Source organism: Centroberyx affinis, unplaced genomic scaffold (assembly GCF_046629955.1).
Source record: "Centroberyx affinis isolate AG114_WGS23_722 - 3 ecotype Tasmania unplaced genomic scaffold, CSIRO-AGI_Caff_v1 ptg005267l_1, whole genome shotgun sequence".
Classification (NCBI taxonomy): Eukaryota; Metazoa; Chordata; class Actinopteri; order Beryciformes; family Berycidae; genus Centroberyx; species Centroberyx affinis.
In genome coordinates, this window is record NW_027282624.1 from 192,843 (window position 1) to 213,836 (window position 20,994).

General features: G+C 41.8%; 1 protein-coding gene across 1 annotated transcript; it reads right to left on the reverse strand.

Annotated features, from left to right (window-relative positions):
• Window positions 1-1,529: 1,529 nt before the first annotated feature.
• LOC139667043 (tetratricopeptide repeat protein 27-like) lies at window positions 1,530-19,518 on the reverse strand. The gene is made up of 5 exons (XM_071546422.1): window positions 19,354-19,518; window positions 13,519-13,716; window positions 10,760-10,871; window positions 2,989-3,089; window positions 1,530-1,989 (listed from the first exon to the last, which is right to left on the reverse strand). Exons 1-5 carry the CDS (start codon window positions 19,516-19,518, stop codon window positions 1,864-1,866), a joined length of 702 nt encoding a protein of 233 aa, XP_071402523.1. The 3' UTR covers window positions 1,530-1,863.
• Window positions 19,519-20,994: the final 1,476 nt, after the last annotated feature.

Here is a 20,994-nt window from a genome sequence, read left to right on the forward strand (position 1 = left end):
CTTTGCCTATTTTTATTTTATTTTTTTTACTTCTCTGTCAGCTACTTGCAGTGGCAAGGAAAATTAGCTTAAAGTCAAATTGCAAAACGGCACTAGAAGTGGAATATCCCACTGTAGCCTGCCTGAGTACGGGAGGTGACCATGACTCAAGATTGAAATAATTCATTGTAACAAATAGAGGGGCGTCTTTCAATAAGTACATTTCTTTTAAATTAATAAAAAATAAAATTACATTAGTTCTATTCTTGTCTTTTGTAGGGCCCAAGGCAGTTGCTGTAAGGCTAAGTTCACACTGCAGCTGCAAGTGTCCCAATCCAGATTTTTTTCCCCCCCAACGTGTCAAAGATGTGATGGTGAACAGCAAAAAGCTGCATGGAATTGCATTTGGTACAAAAGATTTGATACAAAATAGATATATCCAACTTGATTGGTATTTGGGGAGACGGCTCAATTCAGTCAAAAGTGGAAGGAACAAACCGTAAGTGAAATGTGTTGAAATGTGTTTTTTACAGTCTGTAGTGAGACCGAAGACAAATTGATTTTTATGCAGGACAATGCTCCATCACATGGATCCAAGTACTCCACTGCGTGGCTAGCCAGCAAAGGCCTTAAAGATGACAGAATAATGACATGGCCCCCTTCTTCACCTGACCTAAACCCTATTGAGAACTTGTGGGCCCTTCTTAAACGTGAGATTTACAGTGAGGGAAGACAATACACCTCTTTGAACAGCATTTGGGAGGCTGTGGTTGCTGCTGCACCAAAAGTTGATCAACAGATCAAGAAACTAACAGACTCCATGGATGGAAGGCTCATGACAGTTATTGAAAAGAAGGGTGGCTATATTGGTCACTGAATATTTGTTGAAATGTCAGAAGTGTTTATTTGTAAATTTCGAGTTGTTTATTTGTTATTCTTACTCTAATAAATGAAAATAAACAAGTGAGATGGGAAATTTTTAGTTTTTCATTTAGTTGCATAATAATTCTGCACACTAATAGTTTGTGCACACAGATATTCTCCTGAGAAAGCCAAAACTCACTTTTCCTTTGTTAAATACTCAGGTTTAAGGTTTATTAACATTTTGGATTGACTGAGAGCACTGTATTTGTTCAAAAATAAAATTAATCCTCAGGAATACAACTTGCCTAATAATTGTGCACGCAGTGTAGATATGAAAAGTCATCCAAAACAATCAAACGCAGCAATGCGTAGTTGAGCATGAAGGCCTGTGTTGTAAACAGACTAAAGGGTGAGTCTTAAAGCACTGCAGAAGAAGAGTCGGGTTCAGCCTCGGTCTTAGCCTGATATTCAGACTGGATGGCCATTTCATTCCCACTCCATTATTCATACCAACTCAACAAACAATACCTCCCTCTAGCCCAGTCTATGATGAACGAAGGCACATTTGCATACAAAAGAAATTGAAAGTATTATTTTGGAAAACAGATTACACAGCGAGAAACCAAGTTTTTGAAAGTTTTTTACTACTTTTTGATTATATTCCAAAGTGGATAAAAAGTATCATCATCATCATCATCGGTTAAGCCACAAACCCTCAACAATAATTCACACAAGTGTCACAATATATATATACATATATACTTGACATTTAAAAGAAAGAATACAAAGTTATTCCTTTGGCGTTACATTTGTACTTTCACCTATTATTATTCTCTTGCATCACAAGTAAATCTGTGGGTTCACTCTTGACTTCAATTCAAGAAAGTTGGCATTCTCAAGTGTAAGGCGGAGGAGTGGAAGCGCTGTAGAGTCTCTGTCAGTCTCTTCTGAGTATCCACGACTGGAGGGTCAACGCAGCGAGGGGTGTGTCAGCGTGGGTGGTGGGTGGGGGGGTGTGCCTCATTCTGATTGGCCGCGCAGTGTGCCGCTCAGCTCCTGCAGCTCTGTGATTAGCTGCTCCAGCTCGGTGACGCCGTCCCTCAGGTCGGCGTGGATCAGCCCGGAGGCCACGTCTGTGTGCATTTGCTGATAGAAGATAAGGAGAAGAAAGCTGAAATAATGTTGTGATGCACTGATGGATCATATTGTTAAAGATACAACTCCGACGACACTGTTTTCGGTATTGATGGAACGAATGAACTACACAAGCAGTGGTTCTCAACGTGGGGTCCGGGGACCCCCAGGGGTCCTTTAGGGGGTTCCAGAGGATCCCTACCAAATTGATGAATTGTTAAACTTCAGCATTATTTCATTTACAAGAAGTTAACACAATTATAGAATGTAGAAGAATGACTGTTTTGATCATAGTTTCACTGTTATCTCTCTACAGATAGTCATGGAATTCTGGACAAAATCATATCTAACAATAAAAATATTCTCAGATTTGCGTCCGAGAGACAAAATCTCATCAAATGGGGGTCCGTGGCCCTAATGTGGACTACATTAGGGGTCCTTGATATGAAAAAGGTTCAGAATCACTAGTTTAAAGAATGCAGGGTGAAACTTTAAAATAATCATTAAAAATGGCAAATTAATCATGATCAGTTACAACTTCATAGTAGGGGCCCATATAATGTTAATATATGTTTGACAAATCATTTGTTAATCATTTACTAATAGCCTACTTAATTATTTAATAGTGTTTAACCTAGACAGTAACAAATGAACACATTAATTATAGAACAATGAATTTCTCAATAGTTCTGCTACAGTATGTGTAAATGATTAGTTTCTTACAATGCCACTAATTCATGATTAAATGTACACTGTAACATTATTTGATTCTCTATTTATTAATGATGGTTATTGTAAAGTGTTAACCCATATACTGTAAAAAAAAACATGTCTGACTTTTTTTTTCCCAAAACATTGACATTTTTCTCAAAATATTAGATTTAATTGGCCCTAAAAAGGCCGTCATATGTTTGGGCTACCACCAGCCATGAGTGATAGGAAGCAGTGTTGCCTGTGGAGAGGAGGACTGGTCTTCAGGGTGGACACTGGACTGTTTCTGGTGGATCGTACCTTGGCTTTGGTGGCCAGACTCCTCAGGCTGAGGCGGGTGGAGGAGAGCATCTGAAGAGCTTCCTGAGGATTACTCTTCTTCTTACTGCAGCTGATGGTAACTGGGAGAGAGAGAGAGAGGAGAGCGTTCAGATGGATGGATGAAGACCCATTTGGATGATGTGCTTCAGCTTTTGTCTCTCTGTTGTGTTGCATTTTGTTCTGGTCCTGGTTTTAGTTTTGCCACCATGCTGTTATTTTGATATGCTTGTCCATGGAGTAAAGAGAACACACCTGCATGTATTGACACTATCCATCCGCACCTATTGAACTCTCCCTAATAAATATGTAAATATGTAAATTGATCACATAACAGTCTCAGAAAATGTAGGGAAATTTGTGAGCATGAACTCTGAAATGGTGGACACGAATTATGCGAAGATTATGTTTTTCCACCACAAATTGGATTATGTGACAATAATACAAATTGGATTATGTGACAATACCACAAATTGGACACGCTATTTTCATCAAGAAGTTCAAGAAAGGCTTTGGCAAGAGTATTTAGACCATAGGACAGAAAAAAACTCTCCACTGAAACCATGATAATATGATGATGATGATAATAATGAAGCATATTCTTGCATACTTATGTGGAATGTGATCAAAATGTCACATTAGAATTAGAAGGTTAAGGGCTTCCCACAGACAACCAGTTTAGTATTGATCAATTATACAATGAATATGTAATCAATCAAACCGCACCATATCCATCATATGGGAGATGGTAAAGGTTAAAAGAAAAAAAAACTCAGTGTTTTCTATTTTATATACTTGTGCCCTTGTTAACCCCCATTCCCACAAAGTCTTCTAACAAAAGAGGTGTGATAGAGCTATGAGAGAGATGGAGACAAGAAAGAGAAATGTGAATGGAAGACAAAGAGAGGAAAGCGTGAGAAAGATGAAAGGGGTGACTATGTGCTGCATACGGACACAATAATCTCATTACTGGCCTTACTCGGACAAAAATTCAATTAGGCCGTTTACACACATAACTGTATGAGCCAAAAGTGATCTTTTGTTCCGTTTGAGTCACATCTACTTGCCTCATTTTGGAACTGTTCACATCTAGAGCAATAACTAGAACTGTAAAGTGACTGAACTCATTCTAATGTCTGTGTTCCCACTACAACTATTACTATAAAAACATGTTTTAATTGCGGAATTCTCAGTTGCACTAAAGTGGTAATATGCAAGATCTTTTTTATTTTTTTTATTTTGTTGCCATGTTTGCTGCTGAGCGGTTATTGCTCTATTTTGTTTTTTTTACACTGCACTACCCAGAGATCACCTGTCAATCAAACAGTGTGTCCAGTACTGACGTCTTTTTTTCTAGGATTTTCTGTTGATGCAGTTTGAGTTTCTGTAGGTGGCGCTCTTGTCTTTGTCTGTTCTGCCACGGTGGCTTTCGCTGCTTATGCTAACTTTTTTTGGGCATTTTTGCCTTCATTAGACAGAGAGAGAGACAGGAAAGACTGGGAGAGAGAGAGGGGTTGCGACAAAGGGTCCTGGGGTAGGACGCTGTGGCCACATGGCTCGCACCCTAAACCACTGAGCCATCAGGACGCCCCGTTTTCCTCTACTTACTCCAAACTACTGCTGCTGGAAACGTAAAACACATCACTTACCCCACAGCAAATGTGGGGTATCCTGGCGGTTCTCAGTTGGCTAAAGCCCGTACCATGTAACCGCAATATCCTGGGTTTGAATCTGGCCCGGGACTTTTGTCGCATATTGTTCCCCATTCTGTCCCAACCCAATCTCGGAACCCATCGTCTATCGGTCTGATGACGATTAGACTCTGGGGGCGACGGCCAATATTTCGGGGTTTGCAGTGTAGCCAGTGGACATCCGGGCCAAGACTTCCTCTTCCGTGCACCGGTCATTGTTTACAGTCCGATTAGCAATTTGAGACGCGAGAGTCGAACGTTTCTCCACACAATACACAAACATTGATACTTTTTGTAGGTGTTTTAGGTCCGGACGACATTTCGGCCCGGATGTCCGCTGGCTACACCGGAAACCCTGAAATATTGGCTGTCACCCCCAGAGTCTAATCGTCGTCAGTCCGATAGACGATGGGTTCCGAGATTGGTCCCAACCTTTCCTGTCTCTCTCTCCACTGTGAACTATCAAATAAAAGAACTAAAGAACTTGCAAAAGTGAACGCTTTCATGAACTGGTTATAGGTTGAACCACTATTACTTCAATTGGTGATAGAGAGAAGAAAAACGGACATTTGTTTCATACGACAATGTCGCTGATTATTACTTGGACGTTTGTCTGGAACACTGTGTGCAAGAGAAAATTTGCGGGAGCGTGAGAGAGGAAGACAGCGAGACAGAAAGAGATACAATTATAGGAGGGAGGAGGAGAGCGGTGAAAGACCAAGTGACTGTACGAGAGCCGGGATCCTGCAGGGCCACTCGCGCATTAATAATGAGACTGTGACCTTTACCGGCCGGGACTGTTTCATCACTCCCATGATCACCGCTCCTGACAACACCATCAAAATGGCATTTAGATTCAATATTCTACAGCGGCGTGACCCTCTCAGTCCATTTGCGCTCAAGCAAATTAAATGCCGGTGACGTTCCCTTTTAGAAATATGGCAGAAACGTTGATGTCTGTATTGTATTTTATTGTATTCTACACAATTCACAGGCCTTTCTATTCTATATACTCTAAGAATAAGCCGTCACCCCAATAGAATTATAGACATTTTAGGTCAAAAAAGGTTTAAAGTTTGCATTGTATTGAAATATACTGTGCTCTACTTACAGTATGAGCTCTGTTCTAATAATAATAATAAACTTTGAATAAACTCTATTCAAGCAAATATCTAAAAGTGTTTTACAGGAAAGCATAAAAACAAGAATAGTAAAATATATACGAGAGAATACAGGAAACACATTCAGGAGAAAATTGGTTAAAAGAAGAATAAATACGTAAAATGAATGCTTAAAAGCAATTACGAAAAACCAATAGATAAAAGTTATTTAAAACAGATGGAATAAAGTTGTATAGTATTCATAAATCATATCTATACTTAGATCTAGATATATATATATTTGAAACACATTAAAAATGACTAAGTAGCTCCTGGCAAAGCACTTCATCCAGATGCCGTAAGAAGCGTTCCAAAACAAATGATAACAGTGTTGTATCATAGCAGCTGGTCTGAGGCCAGCATATTGATTTCCGCGCAATGTTGCCTTCCTCCATCTCGATGTTTAACAAGTCGGCTTTTATCTTCCTTTCGCACGCTGGGAAGGAAAAACAAAAGTGCTGGTGCCGTTTCCTTTCTTCTCGCTCTATCTCTTTTTGCTCCTCCGCCTTGGCAGCGCCGGGGCCCTTCTCTGCCTCGGCCGGTGACGGGAAAGGTCAAACCGCCGTGATTTATGAAGGCGGTTCCCTCCCTCTCTCTCCCTCCCGTTCGGCTTTATCTGTCCTCTTTGCTTTCTTTCTGAGGCTCGTCGTCCCCTGCGGGTGCAGGCGTCCGGGGCCCGTCGTGGGGCCCGGTGGGGGCTGTGTGGAAGCTTTGGGAGGCCGGTGGGGGCGGAGGGGTGGAGCGAGGGTTCAGATACTGAGATACTCCCTTCCCTGTGCACACTAGGGCTGATTATCAACACGCGTTCTTGTGCGTTCTTGTGTCCTCCGTGACGCGTTTTACGTAATATCTAAAAGCCGAAGCACGACTCCAAAGCAAAAGAACGACTGGACGGAGGACAGATAGAAAGCCCGGAAGTTTCTTTGCCAACCTCAAAATATCGAGGATGCATGGGATGGTGACTTGACGAGAAGGGTCCAGCTGCAGACCTCTCTCTCCAGAGGCCAGGAAGTTCCGTGAGCCAATAGGGGTTGAGCATATCTATGATGACCTCCCTCCTGGGCCGGGAAGTTCTGTGAGCCAATGGGGGTTGAGCACGAGTAGTAGGGTTCCGTTGTATGAAGCAAGTAAACTTTCACTTATTTCACCTTAGCAGTCCACCAAAATCTGTTTCTGAACAAATCTGAGGCGAGAAATAAGCAATCCAGTTCTTGAATCTTATATTAGATCTACAAGGCCTGATTTAAAAGTTTGTTCCGACTTTTGCCGCTGCTTTCTTGGCTGTGCTTCAAGTTTGTGGCGGACAGCGAAGCGAAGCAGCAAAGCCCCAAACGACTACACAATGTAAGTAACGTTAGTCTAATACTACTTTTATTATGTCATCAAATATTACAATAACGCTGATAATGTATTCGTATTTGTATTCAGAATAAATGCTTTGTTGTTGAAAATGCATTTACAGATCCGACTGCTAGCCTATTGAGATCCGTAAATGCAAAGCGTTTATTCTGTTTATTGTCCCCACGGGGACAAATAAAAAAAAGTATCTATCTAAATATGAATACATTATCAGCGTTATTGTAATATTTGATGACATAAAAGTAGTATTAGACTAATGTTACTTACAATGTGTGTAGTAGTTTGCTGCTTCGGTGTCCGCCACAAGCTGCAGACCTCCCGGCCCAGGAGGGAGGTCGTCATAGATATGCTCAACCCCCATTGGCTCACGGAACTTCCTTGCCTCAGGAGGGAGGTCTGCAGCTGGACCCTTTTGGACTTGACTGACGAGAACAAACTGAAAGCCCCAAGATCCATTGCTGTGTCTACAGTACAGAGTTGGCACACAGTCCATCTCAAACTGTAAGGAAGCTTCTCTGTCCTTACTTTCATGGGAAGATCGTTCTCTCCAAGAGAAGTTGGGAAGAACGTTCTAGACAAGGACACAAGTATTGACTTGGTGTTCTTGGATGTGATAATCAGCCTAGGGTTCCGGCAATATGGGTGACCTCACCCATGTGTTAGAATTAACGTCGGTGAATTCAGCTGCGCTAAAATTAACGTTAGTGGTCTGAGGTGCGGACACTTTCTCATCCGTGATTCAGAGGAATGTTCAACAGAGAACCAGTTTAGTACATTAGAAATTACTTTTTCTTTTATACTTTAAGTCAATTTAAGACCATGTACTTTTATACTTTGATTTGAGTAAAGGATTAGAAATGTTACTTTTACCATAGTATATTTTTAGATGAGTATTTGCACTTTTACTTGAGTGAGGAATTTGTGCACTTCTACCACCTCTGGTTGAATCTATTAACACACTTTAAACATATAAAAGATAATGGGGTAACTATAGGCACTTTGGACTCATAGTGCATTTGTTTGGTGACGAAACACTTGGATTATACTGTCATTTTATGCTCTTTTTACAACTGTGACCAACCAGACCCCATTCATTTCAATTGTTTTTTTGTTTTTTTGTTAAAGCTGAAATGGAACTGCAGTAGCTAACTCGCTGTGTGTTTGGTGGTTGTACAGACTTCAGTGGAGTTTCAAAGGACATGGGGGTGAGTAGACCACGACTGAATTTACATTTTGAATGAACTGTTCCTTTAAGGGGTTCTCATAAATATGTAATCAATCAGACTCGTATATGTCATATCAGAGGTGGATGACACTGACCGGACCAGATCTGATGTTTAATAAGGGCCAATATCGGCCCCATATATCAGTGTAACTGCAGGGTAAATCACTAAGATCAGCAGCTCTCCTACTGCCTGGCTGAAGGACACAGGGGTGTTGGCGGAGCTGGAGGCATTTGGATTCTTGTGTGCATGCCTGCGTGTGTGTGTGTGTGTGTGTGTGTGTGTGTGTGTGTATGAGCCAGATAAAGTGGGAAGTGGGGGGAAAAAAAATTGAGTGATATGGTGCGTGTATGGAGGATAAGAACAGAGGGCCGCTGAGAACAGGGTGTGTGTATGTAATAGTGAGCACACAATGAACCAGGCGTGACCCGAGTAAAAATGAGCATCTATCTATCTACAGAGAGAGAGAGAGAGAGAGACAGAGAGAGAGAGAGGCCGACTAACTGACAGAGCAAACACACTCCTACCTGGCTACATTGCTATTCTTTTCAGGCTAGCTCCTGACTCGTCTAATGTTTAATTCAGCGCTGTGCCCTGCTGTAATGAAAAAACCTGGGGATTCTGGAGATTAACAACTTTACTGGAGTCAGGCTTTAGGACGCCCTGCTGCCTTACTCCTCCCTCTCTTCCTCCCTCCATCCTCCATCCTCCATCCTTTGCCCCTCCACCCCTGAAAAGCTCAGGAGTAATTGTTCGGTCGGTGGATGGCGGCCGGGGCCAAGGGCGGCGGGGGTAAGCGGCTTGTTTGTCTTCTTTTTTTTTTTTACCAATCCATCATGGCTGCCGTGGGCGCCGCTTTAAGCCTGACGGAGTGGCGCCCCGCCCCCCCCCCGACCGAAAACCCGTGACCCCCGGCGAAGGTGCGTTATTAGGGTAGAGGAAATCGCAGGGCCAGAGAGCGTGCCCAACGTGTTTGTGAGTGGGCGAGAGAGTAAGTGAGAGAGAAAATAAAAATGGCTGTGTTATGAACTCACATCATATCTGGTCAGAAACGATTGGCAGAGCAAACATCACGGCCAAAATCATAAAAGCCTGACTGGCTGATCACTGGTGTCATCACTCACAACATAGCATATATATATATATATATATATATATCTCCGGGGCCTACATATAACATTCTGATTATCACACCAAATAGCTTACACCCCACCCCAATTATAAAAAAAAATAAAAAATAAAAAAAAACTAGAAATAACCGCCTCACGGTTGTATGCCTCCGCCAATAAACTTTGTTTTATCATTGCAAGGACAGTCTATATTTATTGAACATATATAATTAATGTGATTATTAGATCAACTTAAAGGATTTTGGTGTCTGCAAAAGTAAGTGACAGCACTTCCACCGTTTTTGTATAATGACCCAAGATCCTTTTCTCAGCTACAGTGGTAAGCAAAACATTATGATGTCACAGTGAAGTTGACCTTTGAACGTTTGGATATAAAATGTCATCGCTTCATCATTTTATCCTATTAGACATTTGTGTGAAATGTTGTCATAATTAGCGTATGAATTCTTGAGTTATGGCCAAAAACGTCTTTTGTGAGGTCACAGTGACCTTTGACCTTTGACCACCAAATTGTAATCAGTTCATCCTTGAGTCCAAGGATGAGAGAGGGATGGGGGGATAGGGATAGAGGGGTAGAGGGATAGTTGGGTTAAACAATCAAAATGTATTCGGCAACCTGTTGTATTGTCAGTAACTTGTCGGTGTTGCAATAAAAAATAAATGATTAAAAAAAAAAAAACCTCTGATGGTGTGTGCTTGTGTGTGAGTGTTGGTATGTGTACGTTATAGTGTGGCTGTAGTGTAGTGTATGTGTGTGTGTGAAAGACGGTAGCTATGTTTACACGAGTTCACAGAGAGTTCCCTTCTTAACCTGGTTACTTACCTAACCTGGTTTTGGGTGGACACATCTAAACAACATAACTGGGTTAGAAAAACCTGATTAGGCTGATACTCTGATTATGAGAAACCTGGTTAAGATGTCTGGTTTACTAACTGGTTACTGTGGCATGGAAACATCTTACTGCTTTCACCATCTGTCAAACTCACTCTCACGTAGCATTATGGATACTTCTTATTACTATCAGTATTAGGATCATCATTTCTTTCTCCTGTATTAGAGCTAGGATAGTTATTGCTCAGTCAAAGAGAGACGGGGAATCTATTAACAGGTGTATCCATGGAAACAGGGAGACTCAATCACAGGGTATGGAAGGTTCGTAGAAACAGATTAACCCCGTGTGTTCTCTCACCGTTGCCTATATCTACGGCTCTGCTGACCACGTCCTTGAAGGCTCCGGGGTCTTTCTCCCAGCCGCTGGCCTGGACCTCGCAGCGGTGGGCCTTGGACAGGAACTGCAGCGCCTGCGAAAACCCAACACACACCGACACCATCTTGACTTTGGACGACGAGACTCAAGACGTCAAACACAGTCATGGGTTTTCTTTTCTCTCTTTCCCTTTCCCCGTTTTAGTTTTTTATAGGCTATTATAGCCCGGTTTTAAGAGGAGAAACGTTTCCTTTTTAGTCAGTTTTTCCATTGGTTCAGCTGGCGACATGATTCAAGCAGCATGGTAAAGCTGCATGTTTGTCTTAAATGAAAACAATAATTACAGGTCAAAATTTCTAATGTTAATGACCAGTCATATCTTGCACACCAGAATGACATAAAATTTGGTGTCCATATCCAGCGCTACAGATTGACCTCTAGGACCATCATTGTCCGGCATATTGGATTTTTCACTATGTTGAGTTTCCCTTGGGCCAACCAGCAATTCCATGGAAAAGCCAGAGAGGTGACTGCATCAAGACCATGGATCAAGACTAGCAGACAATGCGAATGGTCCTGCAAAACGTATTTGGATTGTTACATGATAGACTTGAATGGATCCTTCATGGAGGAACACATTCTCTGTTTTCTTCTGTTTTTATGCCCCTAAACTGTGGAACTCACTGCCTCTGGATATTAGAATGGCAAGCTCTCTCTGTGTTTTTAAAAGGAAATTAAAGACTTATCTTTTTAATCTGGCTTTTAATTTGGAGTAATGTTATGGCCTTGGTTTTTAAGTTCTAATCATTGGTTTTTACTTTTATCCCTGGTGTTTATTTTATTGTATTTTTATTTTATTGACTCTTATTTATTGACTTCTTTTTTTTTTTTTTTTTACATTTTATTGTTTTATTGTTGTAATTTTGTTATGTGAAGCACTTTGGGCTGCATGCTTGTATGAAAGGTGCTATATAAATAAAGTTGAGTTGAGTTGAGTTCATAAAAAGACATCCTAGATTGGGAGCCTACACCTACACACTCCATGCTAAACTTCTGTACCATGAAGCCTGTCTTTTTCCTCTACTGGACAAATGATCCAAGCAAATACTGCCACTAAATAAACACAGCAAATTAAGACATGGCAGCAATCTTGGCCATGACAACATTGGCTAGCCAATGAGGCGAGACTGTTGCAGGGAGACAAATCGCGTGCCACTGCCAGAGGCCATGAGGCCGCACCCCCGGCTTAGGCCATAATTAAAAAATCTGTTATATCACTAGCAGCTCTTTGCTTATGGCATTTAGACGTGGGACCCATCAATCATTACACAAGGCACGTGCAACGGCGTGAAATTAATCTGCTTCACACTTGTTACTATTACCTATCGGTTATTAATGAGCCTATAAATAGCTTATTAACAGTCCATTGTATGAATTACTCTTTGAGACCGTATGAGATGAACATGTGAGAGCGATGGAGAAACGTTTTTTTATGTCTTGCTAAAACGTGCTATAGTGGGTCTAGTGCTTTGTTTTGCTTCCTTGTGTTTGTCTCACATCATTCTGTTCTATGGTTGAGTGTGGATCAGTTAGAGCTAGGGTCCGTGCACTTTTTGGTCATTCTGTTTTCTTTTTAGAAACAGAAATAAAAAAAATGAAAAAGGAACAGTGATGTGATTTTCATTTCAAAATCCACAAATGAAAAGAAATAGAAGACATTTTTCGTTTTCCTGGTCAGAAACGGACTTGATTTTCCTTTCCTCGCGGCACTCAGGAATAGGAAGGTGAAATTTTGGATTAGTAAAATGGTCTCTGAACATATTTTCTATCAGAAATAAAGTTTACTAGTATTATGACTGAATTGAACAGCGCCTCCCTCTTGCTCTCTGTCTGTCTCTCTCTTCTTTCCGCTCTGCTGCTGCTGAAAGACAGCAGCGGTTACTTCTCAGTCCAAAAACAGGATTTTTTCATTTTTGTTTTCTTACTATTACTATTTTATTTTCTGTTTTACAAAGGAGAAAAGGAAAATCAAGTCCTTTAGAAATTTTGTATCTGCTGTTTCTGACTAGGAAACCGAAAAATGCCTTCCATTTCCACTTTTTGTTTATGGATTTTGAAATGGAAGCCCATTTCCGCCAGTGTGATGAAAAACAAAAAAGATCCTGTAAGTCATTATAATGAGAAACTTTCTCAAAATAATGACTTAGTATCTCAACATAATGAGAAACTTTCTCAAAATAATGACTTAGTATCTCAACATAATGAGAAACTCTCAAAATAATGACTTAGTATCTCAACATAATGAGAAACTCTCAAAATAATGACTTAGTATCTCAACATAATGAGAAACTCTCAAAATAATGACTTAGTATCTCAACATAATGAGAAACTCTCAAAATAATGACTTAGTATCTCAAAATAATAATAATTTTGAGAATGTTTCTCATTATTTTGAGATACTAAGTCATTATTTTGAGAACGTTTCTCACTATTTTGAGATACTAACTCATTTTGAGAAAGTCTCTCATTATTTTGAGATACTAAGTCATTATTTTGAGAAAGTTTCTCATTATAATGACTTACAGGACCGTTTTTTTTTTTTAATCACACTGGCGGAAATGGGCTTCCATAAAAATCAAATCACCATTTATATTTCATTTTTTAAATTCGAAAAGAAAACAGAACGACCAAAAATATACACGGAACATCTAGGTAGGCTCGTCCTCTGTAAAGGTGCCGACCTTTTCGTTGTCCTCTGGGTTGGTGCTGTGGCCGTCTCCGTACAGCCGGGCGTACTGCTGCCATATCTGGGAGTCGGTGCTGTGGCGGGACGTGACCCGGCCCAGGAGCTCCTGGAGGCTCGGGCGGAGAGACGCCGCCTGCTCGCCGCGGTTGTCCGTCAGGTTTTCCACCACCGCCCTCACCAGGATCTGTAACACCTGCCAAGGGGAAACATGTATGATTCATATTTAAATGTCAGAGCTGTGTTCACGTGTAAAACAGACTTCCTGGCGGCTCAGCCATGCGCTATCTATGTGATGTCATGGGTTTGTGTACGACGACCTTTGCTTTATGTTATTCATTCACATTCTCCCATCTTCCCCGTCACTCTCCACCATACAGTCTAATAATACAGAATTACTATTAAAAATGGAACACTACCTGCCCTTAAAGGTGCTACATGTAGGTATTTTTACATCAATAAATCTTGCTGAAGCAACAGGGTTTATGGGAAATGTGATCCTAATTTTGAGAAACACAACCACCAACGGGAGCGTATCTATGTTCCCAAGGTCCTATGTTCCCAAGGTCTTATGTTCCCAGGCTCTTATGTTCCCAGGGTCCTATGTTCCCAGAGTCCTATGTTTCCAGGGTCCTAAGTTCCCAGGGTCCTAAGTTCCCAAGATCCTATGTTCCCAGGGTCCTAAGTTCCCAAGATCCTATGTTCCCAGGGTCCTATGTTCCCAGGTTCCTAATTTCCCAAGATCCTATGTTCCCGGGGTCCTAATTTCCCAAGATCCTATGTTCCCAGGGTCCTAATTTCCCAGGGTCCTATGTTCCCAGGGTCCTATGTTCCCAAGATCCTATGTTCCCAGGGTCCTATGTTCCCAGGGTCCTAAGTTCCCAAGATCCTATGTTCCCAGGGTCCTATGTTCCCAGGGTCCTATGTTCCCCAGTTCAATATTCTGTTAACACAAATTATTGTGTTTGGGTCAAATTTGACCCGTTTCAAGTTAAAATATTTCAGAAGTTTTGTTCTTTTATATGAATTTTATCTTTTTATCTGTCTTTTATCTGCCTTCTATTGATGTAAAGCACTTTGAGCTGCATGTTGTGTATGAAAGGTGCTATACAAATCAAGGTTATTATTATTATAAATATTATCCAGTTTTTTTTTTTATTGGAACAAGGCTTCAAAACAGCTATATAAACACAACAAAACCAATGGTTATCATTTTATTTGATTTTGAAGGTCTCTAACCCTAACCCTAGAACTGGGGAACATAGGACCCTGGGAACATAGGACCCTGGGAACATAGGACCCTGGGAACATAGGAATGATTCCCTTTCATTGGCGAAACCAAGGTATCACAACTAATTTGACAACGATATATTAATGTTTATAAATCACACAAGGAGCATCTTTAATATGTTGTATGTGAGTCCTAAATGGCAGCCGGGTGTACCGGTCCCGAACTTCAACATGTTGAAGCTCAAACACACACACACACACACTCGGACAATTCTAGCCTTAACTGGAGGATATGAGTAAAAGAGGATACAGTTTGAGTATTGCGTTCATCGACCTGCACTTATTTTTACTGCGGCTTTCCAATAAGCCACCACCTCAGGCTTCTTTCCATGGGGGGAAAAAAAAACAAAAAAACAAAAAACACAAACCAAACAGAATGACTCCATCTGGTCACATTAAGAGCGGGTGGACCTCCATTGTTGCAAGCAGTGACACATAATGAGGAATGATTACTAGAGCTGTGAAACCAACCGCACCGGATAGCATTACACTCTAGATCCCCCCCCCCCCTCCCCCCTCTCAGTGTATATTGGACCTGTATGAATTTCCTATTCCGTCTGCAGGGGCATTTTCTGCCTGGTTCCACTTGTAAGCCCACCATCTGAGAGAGGGGGAGATGGAGGGGGGGGGCGGGGTGGGGGGTGGGGTGGACGTTTGACCCGTTCGCGTTCAATCTGCGCGGCAGCCGGCGAATGAGAGGAGCAAACGAAACTCATCGCTTGGCTCATTTGCCATCGCAAACAAAATTGCTAATGTATGTGTAGTCATGATTTTCATACGGCAATTAAAACAGCTTGGATAAATAGCCGCCGGGGCTGAGCAATAACAAAACATGATTCTCACTCTCACTCCCCCCCACCTTGTTTACATATATGAATTAAATATTCACTCGTGGGAATGGAGAGGCAAGTTTCATCTGATTAAAAAGTTAAATGAAGTTGGGAAATTGGAGGAGTGCAGACACATAAAACATGCAGAATTATGGATAATGCACAGAAATCCACATACTTTACTTACACACACACAGGCAAAAACCACTGTATATGCAGAGAGAGACACATACCAACAGCCATAATCATAAGTAAACTCTCACTCTACATTACAGAGACACGTAGATATTTACAGCCCGACACGTGCGTTTTATAAAATGCACATTCTCGAGTCGGTGAAGCAGAGATAGCATCAGAAGGAGACATCTGTGAGGTGTTTTTTTTTTTTTTTTTTCTTTTCTTCTCCCGCTTAAAACCCAGGAAGAGCCGTGGCGTTCGGGGGCCTCATCCTGTCTGGTCCACGCCGGGAATGTCATTTAGGAAGGGGACCGCGCCGCCCGCCAAGAATATCAACGCTTCTACCGTCGGAGAAAAAAAGGGAGAGGGAGAGGTGGAGCTGAGAGAGAGAGAGAAAGAGAGTGTTTGTGCTAAAAGAGAGAGAAACTGTGTTTTGTGGGAGAAAGCAGTGTCTATTTCCATCCAGCTTTCAAGTGAATTTGACAAAAACCTCCATGCAAATTAGGTGCGTTTTCCATCGGCTGGTTTGAAGTGAATAAATAAGCTTCCAGAATATCAAAGACAAATCCACTAGAATAAAGCCTTTGAAGAATTGATTATTATTGGACAAGTTGCTCTTGTTCTTTAGTGCCTGCTAATGTTGGTCATATTTCGTGCTTTCATCTGAAGATGAAAACAAAGAAATGCACTTGGCGATACTGTAATGCACCAACTAATGATCATACAACCACGATGGAGAGTTACACGTTAGAAACAACATGTATGATATTCTAATGTATAAGAATGGTAATGTACAACCATGACAGACACTATACATGGGAGTGACAGTGGTTATGACATTTCTGCCAGATATTTTATAGACAGCAGAGAAACTAAAGCCATTTTTTGAACTGTAACTTGAATAGCAGCGGGTGTGGTCTTGAGGAAACAGACTATTTAGAAGAGCAAGTGTAAAAACTTTCCTCAACTGGCTACAGGTTGAATCACTATGGTGTTTGGTGATGGAGAGTAGCCAAACAGACATTTATTCATCTGAAAATGATGCGGATTATGCAAAGCTTCTGGTGCTGTCGGTGTGAAGATATTGTGAACTGAGCAGATAGTTGAGTACACAGTGGAATCTGCTTAGAGCAGTGATTCTCAACCTTTTTCATATCAAAGACCCTAATTTAGTCCACATTAGAGCCACGGACCCCCATTTGATGAGATTTTGTCTAGATAGATTTTGTCAAACCCAAATCTGATAGTATTTTTATTGTTAGATATGATTTTGTCCAGAATTCCATGACTATCTGTATTGTAGATAGAGAGATAACAGTGAAACTATGACCAAAATAGTCATTCTTCTACATTCTCTAATTGTGTTAACTTCTTGTAAATGAAATAATGAAGTTTAACAAATCAGCAATTTTCTGGGGACCCTCTGGAACCCCGTCAAGGACCTTGGTGGTCCCCTGATCCCACGTTGAGAACCACTGGCTTAGAGCGGGTTGTGTACGTATGGGTTAGGGTTAGGGTTACGTGTATGTGGGGGAGTTTCTTTTCTTTCTAAAGTACACATGGTACACGTGCGGCGTGAAGCCAGGGGTGCGTCTTCTCCTCAGGGTTAATGTATGGAAGGGAGGGCCTGGGTGTCACTCGACAGAAACCGGCTCGGGTTCCTTTGAAGCCGCGGCCCCGACTGAACAACCAGCAGCAGGATCCCCCAGGTGTCTGCTGGGATATAGGGTTTCGCCATCATTTCCCCCCCCCCCCCCCCCGATTCCCCCCTTTTCGAGCGATCGGAGCCGGTCGCAGGGGAAACCCGACGCCTCGCTCACGGTGGGCCCTTCGCCGGTAGCGGCTACTGTACATCACGAGTTAAATGGGCAGGAACGGATGGCTTTGTTAAAATGCAATAACGTGTCTGAAACGCGGCCGGTTTGATTGCTCTTTAATACGGAAAGCTCACGGTTTATTAGCCGATGTCTGTTAGGCATCGGGGCATTGCGGAGCTGTCAAGCGGCAGCTCAGCAGTGGCAACGAGGGAAATTCTACAATCCCTCTACTTAATGACCTTGTCCTTCACCTTAAACAGCAAATAAGAGTCTTTTCACATCTCCGCAATGAAGGATCATAACAGCGAGAGAGGTATAATCGCCCTGTGCTTCATTGGATGGGCTGAGCAGCAGGCAACACCGAATGTACTAATTCTGTGTTTTTGTTCATGATCCGTGAATTTGCGAGCAAGATGATCTGACATCTCCAAACCAGTGTGAATGTATAAACAGGTCTAATGGGGAGGTCTAGACATGTTCCAAACCATGCTGTGCTGGATGACAGGCCTGGACCTGGTCCAAACCATTCGCACTTCCAACCAACATCCTGCCCTAGGTGATACACCCCTGTTTTTATCTGTGTCTAGCCTGTCCAATTCTACTTTAATATTATTTTAAGCTGTCACTGCGAAGAGATACTTTTGTCTTCTTGGAGTTTTTTTTAGAGTACCCAATCGCCAGATTACACACAGGAATTTGTTTCTTGGCATCTCCCTGTCATGTACATATTTCACCAGAGCAGTCAGACCGCAGCGGGAGCCAGGAACTAACCCATGTAGGATTTCCTCGAAATATATCATTACCAAATGAATTCTAATAGCAAGTATCAGTGTTAGGCTCCATTGCCCTTATGAGCTGCTTTCTATTAGCTAATTTCAGCAGTTCCACTATTCTTTTATGATGCTCGAATAACACGACACTTATGCAACATGGTATCTGCAAGACCTTTTAAGACCTTCCTGGAATTGAATTTAAGACCAATTCTGAAACCGAAATGAAAACACAAAACAAAAATCAAGGTTGTGAAACTATAAACGGGCAGAATATGAAAAAAGTAAAAAGGACACCAGGAAATTAATTAAGGGACATGAATTCCAACTGTGTTTCATAAAGCACTAACCTGCTACTAACCTGATACTGTATTAATGTCATTACATGGTGATTATGACATTTTAAGGCCTTAAATTTAGATAATTTAAGATTTTTAAGGACCTGCAGATACCCTGTACAAACCAACAACCTTGGTTTCACAAGCCAACCACGGCGTCCCACACCCGGTGCGTTTGCACAGTGAAGCTCGTAGCCATGAATGCTCTTTTGGAGACGAGGTTCCTTTGCGAGTACAGAGGCAGCTTGTGAAACGCTCCATTGGTGCTTAATTTGAGCGGACGTGCCTCTATGTGTCCAAGAGAAGCCTATAAATCCTAGACCTATGAGGCAAAAGGAGAGCGCTTACGTAAGGCCCGCCACCGTCTGTGTGTTCTCGTACTTCTATCCTTGTCAGACCCAGTTTGAGTTTTAGACCTTTGGGGACCAGATTGAGTGCTAGACCTTTGGGGACCAGTTTGTTTTAGACCTTTGGGGACCAGTTTGAGTGTTAGACCTTTGGGGACCAGATTGAGTTTTGGACCTTTGGGGACCAGTTTGAGTTTTGGACCTTTGGGGACCGGTTTGAGTGCTAGACCTTTGGGGACCAGTTTGTTTTAGACCTTTGGGGACCAGTTTGAGTGTTAGACCTTTGGGGACCAGATTGAGTTTTGGACCTTTGGGGACCAGTTTGAGTTTTGGACCTTTGGGGACCAGTTTGAGTTTTGGACCTTTGGGGACCAGTTTGAGTTTTGGATCTTTGGGGACCAGATTGAGTTTTAGACCTTTGGGGAGCATTTTGAGTTTTAGACCTTTGGGGAGCAGTTTGAGCTTTGGACCTTTGGGGACCAGTTAGAGTTTTGGACCTTTGGGGACATTTTGGCCAGTCCTTACTTTTTCAATTTAGGATTAGGACTTGGGTTTAGGGTTAAGTTTAGAAGTAGGATTAGGTTTAACCAATGTAGTCAATGGAAAGTCATCACAAGTATAGTAATACAAGTGTGTGTGTGTGTGGTCTGCTGCAGGGACAGCGTATAGGGAAGGTGAAGGGGGGGATGAATCGAATGTGTCTCAACCTGCCGTCTCAACACCCTAAAATAACATCCCTCTTTCTCTCTCTCTCGCTTTCCCTCCATTTAAGAAAATTATAGGCCTCCCAAGTTGAGTTCTCGCTGAGATCTGCTTTCTATAAGCTCTCCACCTCCCACCAGTAACAAATGAACCATCTACCGAGCGTTTTTGGGGTGCGACTGGGAGGCCCCTTCACTGCAGTGACAATTAAGATAAATCAACTGGAACGCTATGGAGCAGTGAAAGTGTAAAACTTAATATTACAAATCCTGCTGGATGCTGCTGAGCATTTTCAGTTGCCGGCTCCCCCACATCTCCAGTTTTTCACATTGACACTTTTTCTTTGTGAACTAGTTTGAAGTGCTGAGGGTGAATTCCAGTCCACATACCATACTGGTGCCTTCTACACACACACACACACAAACACACCTCTTGACCCTCCAATGAGGCGCCTGTATGTGTTTGCGGTCTGAGGATTACCTTTTTTTATACCTCATTATAATCAACATAAACATATTTTTATAGCATTTATCCAAAAGCAGTGTTTTCAAAGAGACTTACGGCAAGGAACAAACAACAAGAACGGTAAAATACAAAAGGAGGGGTGTGTCTTGGTGGTCTAAGGCAGTGGTTCTCAACGTGGGGTCCGGGGACCACCAGGGGTCCTTGAGGGGGTGTTAAAGTCTTAAACTTCACCATTATTTTATTTACTTAGTTAACATTTAAGTTAACACAATTAGATAATGTCAAAGAATGACTGTTTTGATCATAGTTTCACTGTTATCTCTCTACCTACGATACCGAAAGTCATGGAATTCTGGACAAAATCATATCTAACAATAAAAATATTCTCAGATTTGGGTCCGAGAGACACAATCTCATCAAATGGGGGTCTGTGGCCTTAATGTGGACTAAATTAGGGGTCCTTGATATGAAAAAGGTTGAGAATCACTGGTCTAAGGTGCAAATGCAAAATGAGGAGATAAAACAAATGTCAAATGGAATGAGATGAAAGACATAAGACATAACACAAGGTGAGTGTGTACATGCTTAAACCCCTGCCTGAAATTGGCAATGATGTTGAGAGCGCTTTGGGGCGTATTGCATTTGCTGTTGCCGTGACTAGGATTGCAAATACAGCACATCCTCAATAGTATTAGCAGAAAGCAGAGGAGGCCAAAGGTATTGGTGCATAGACCCACA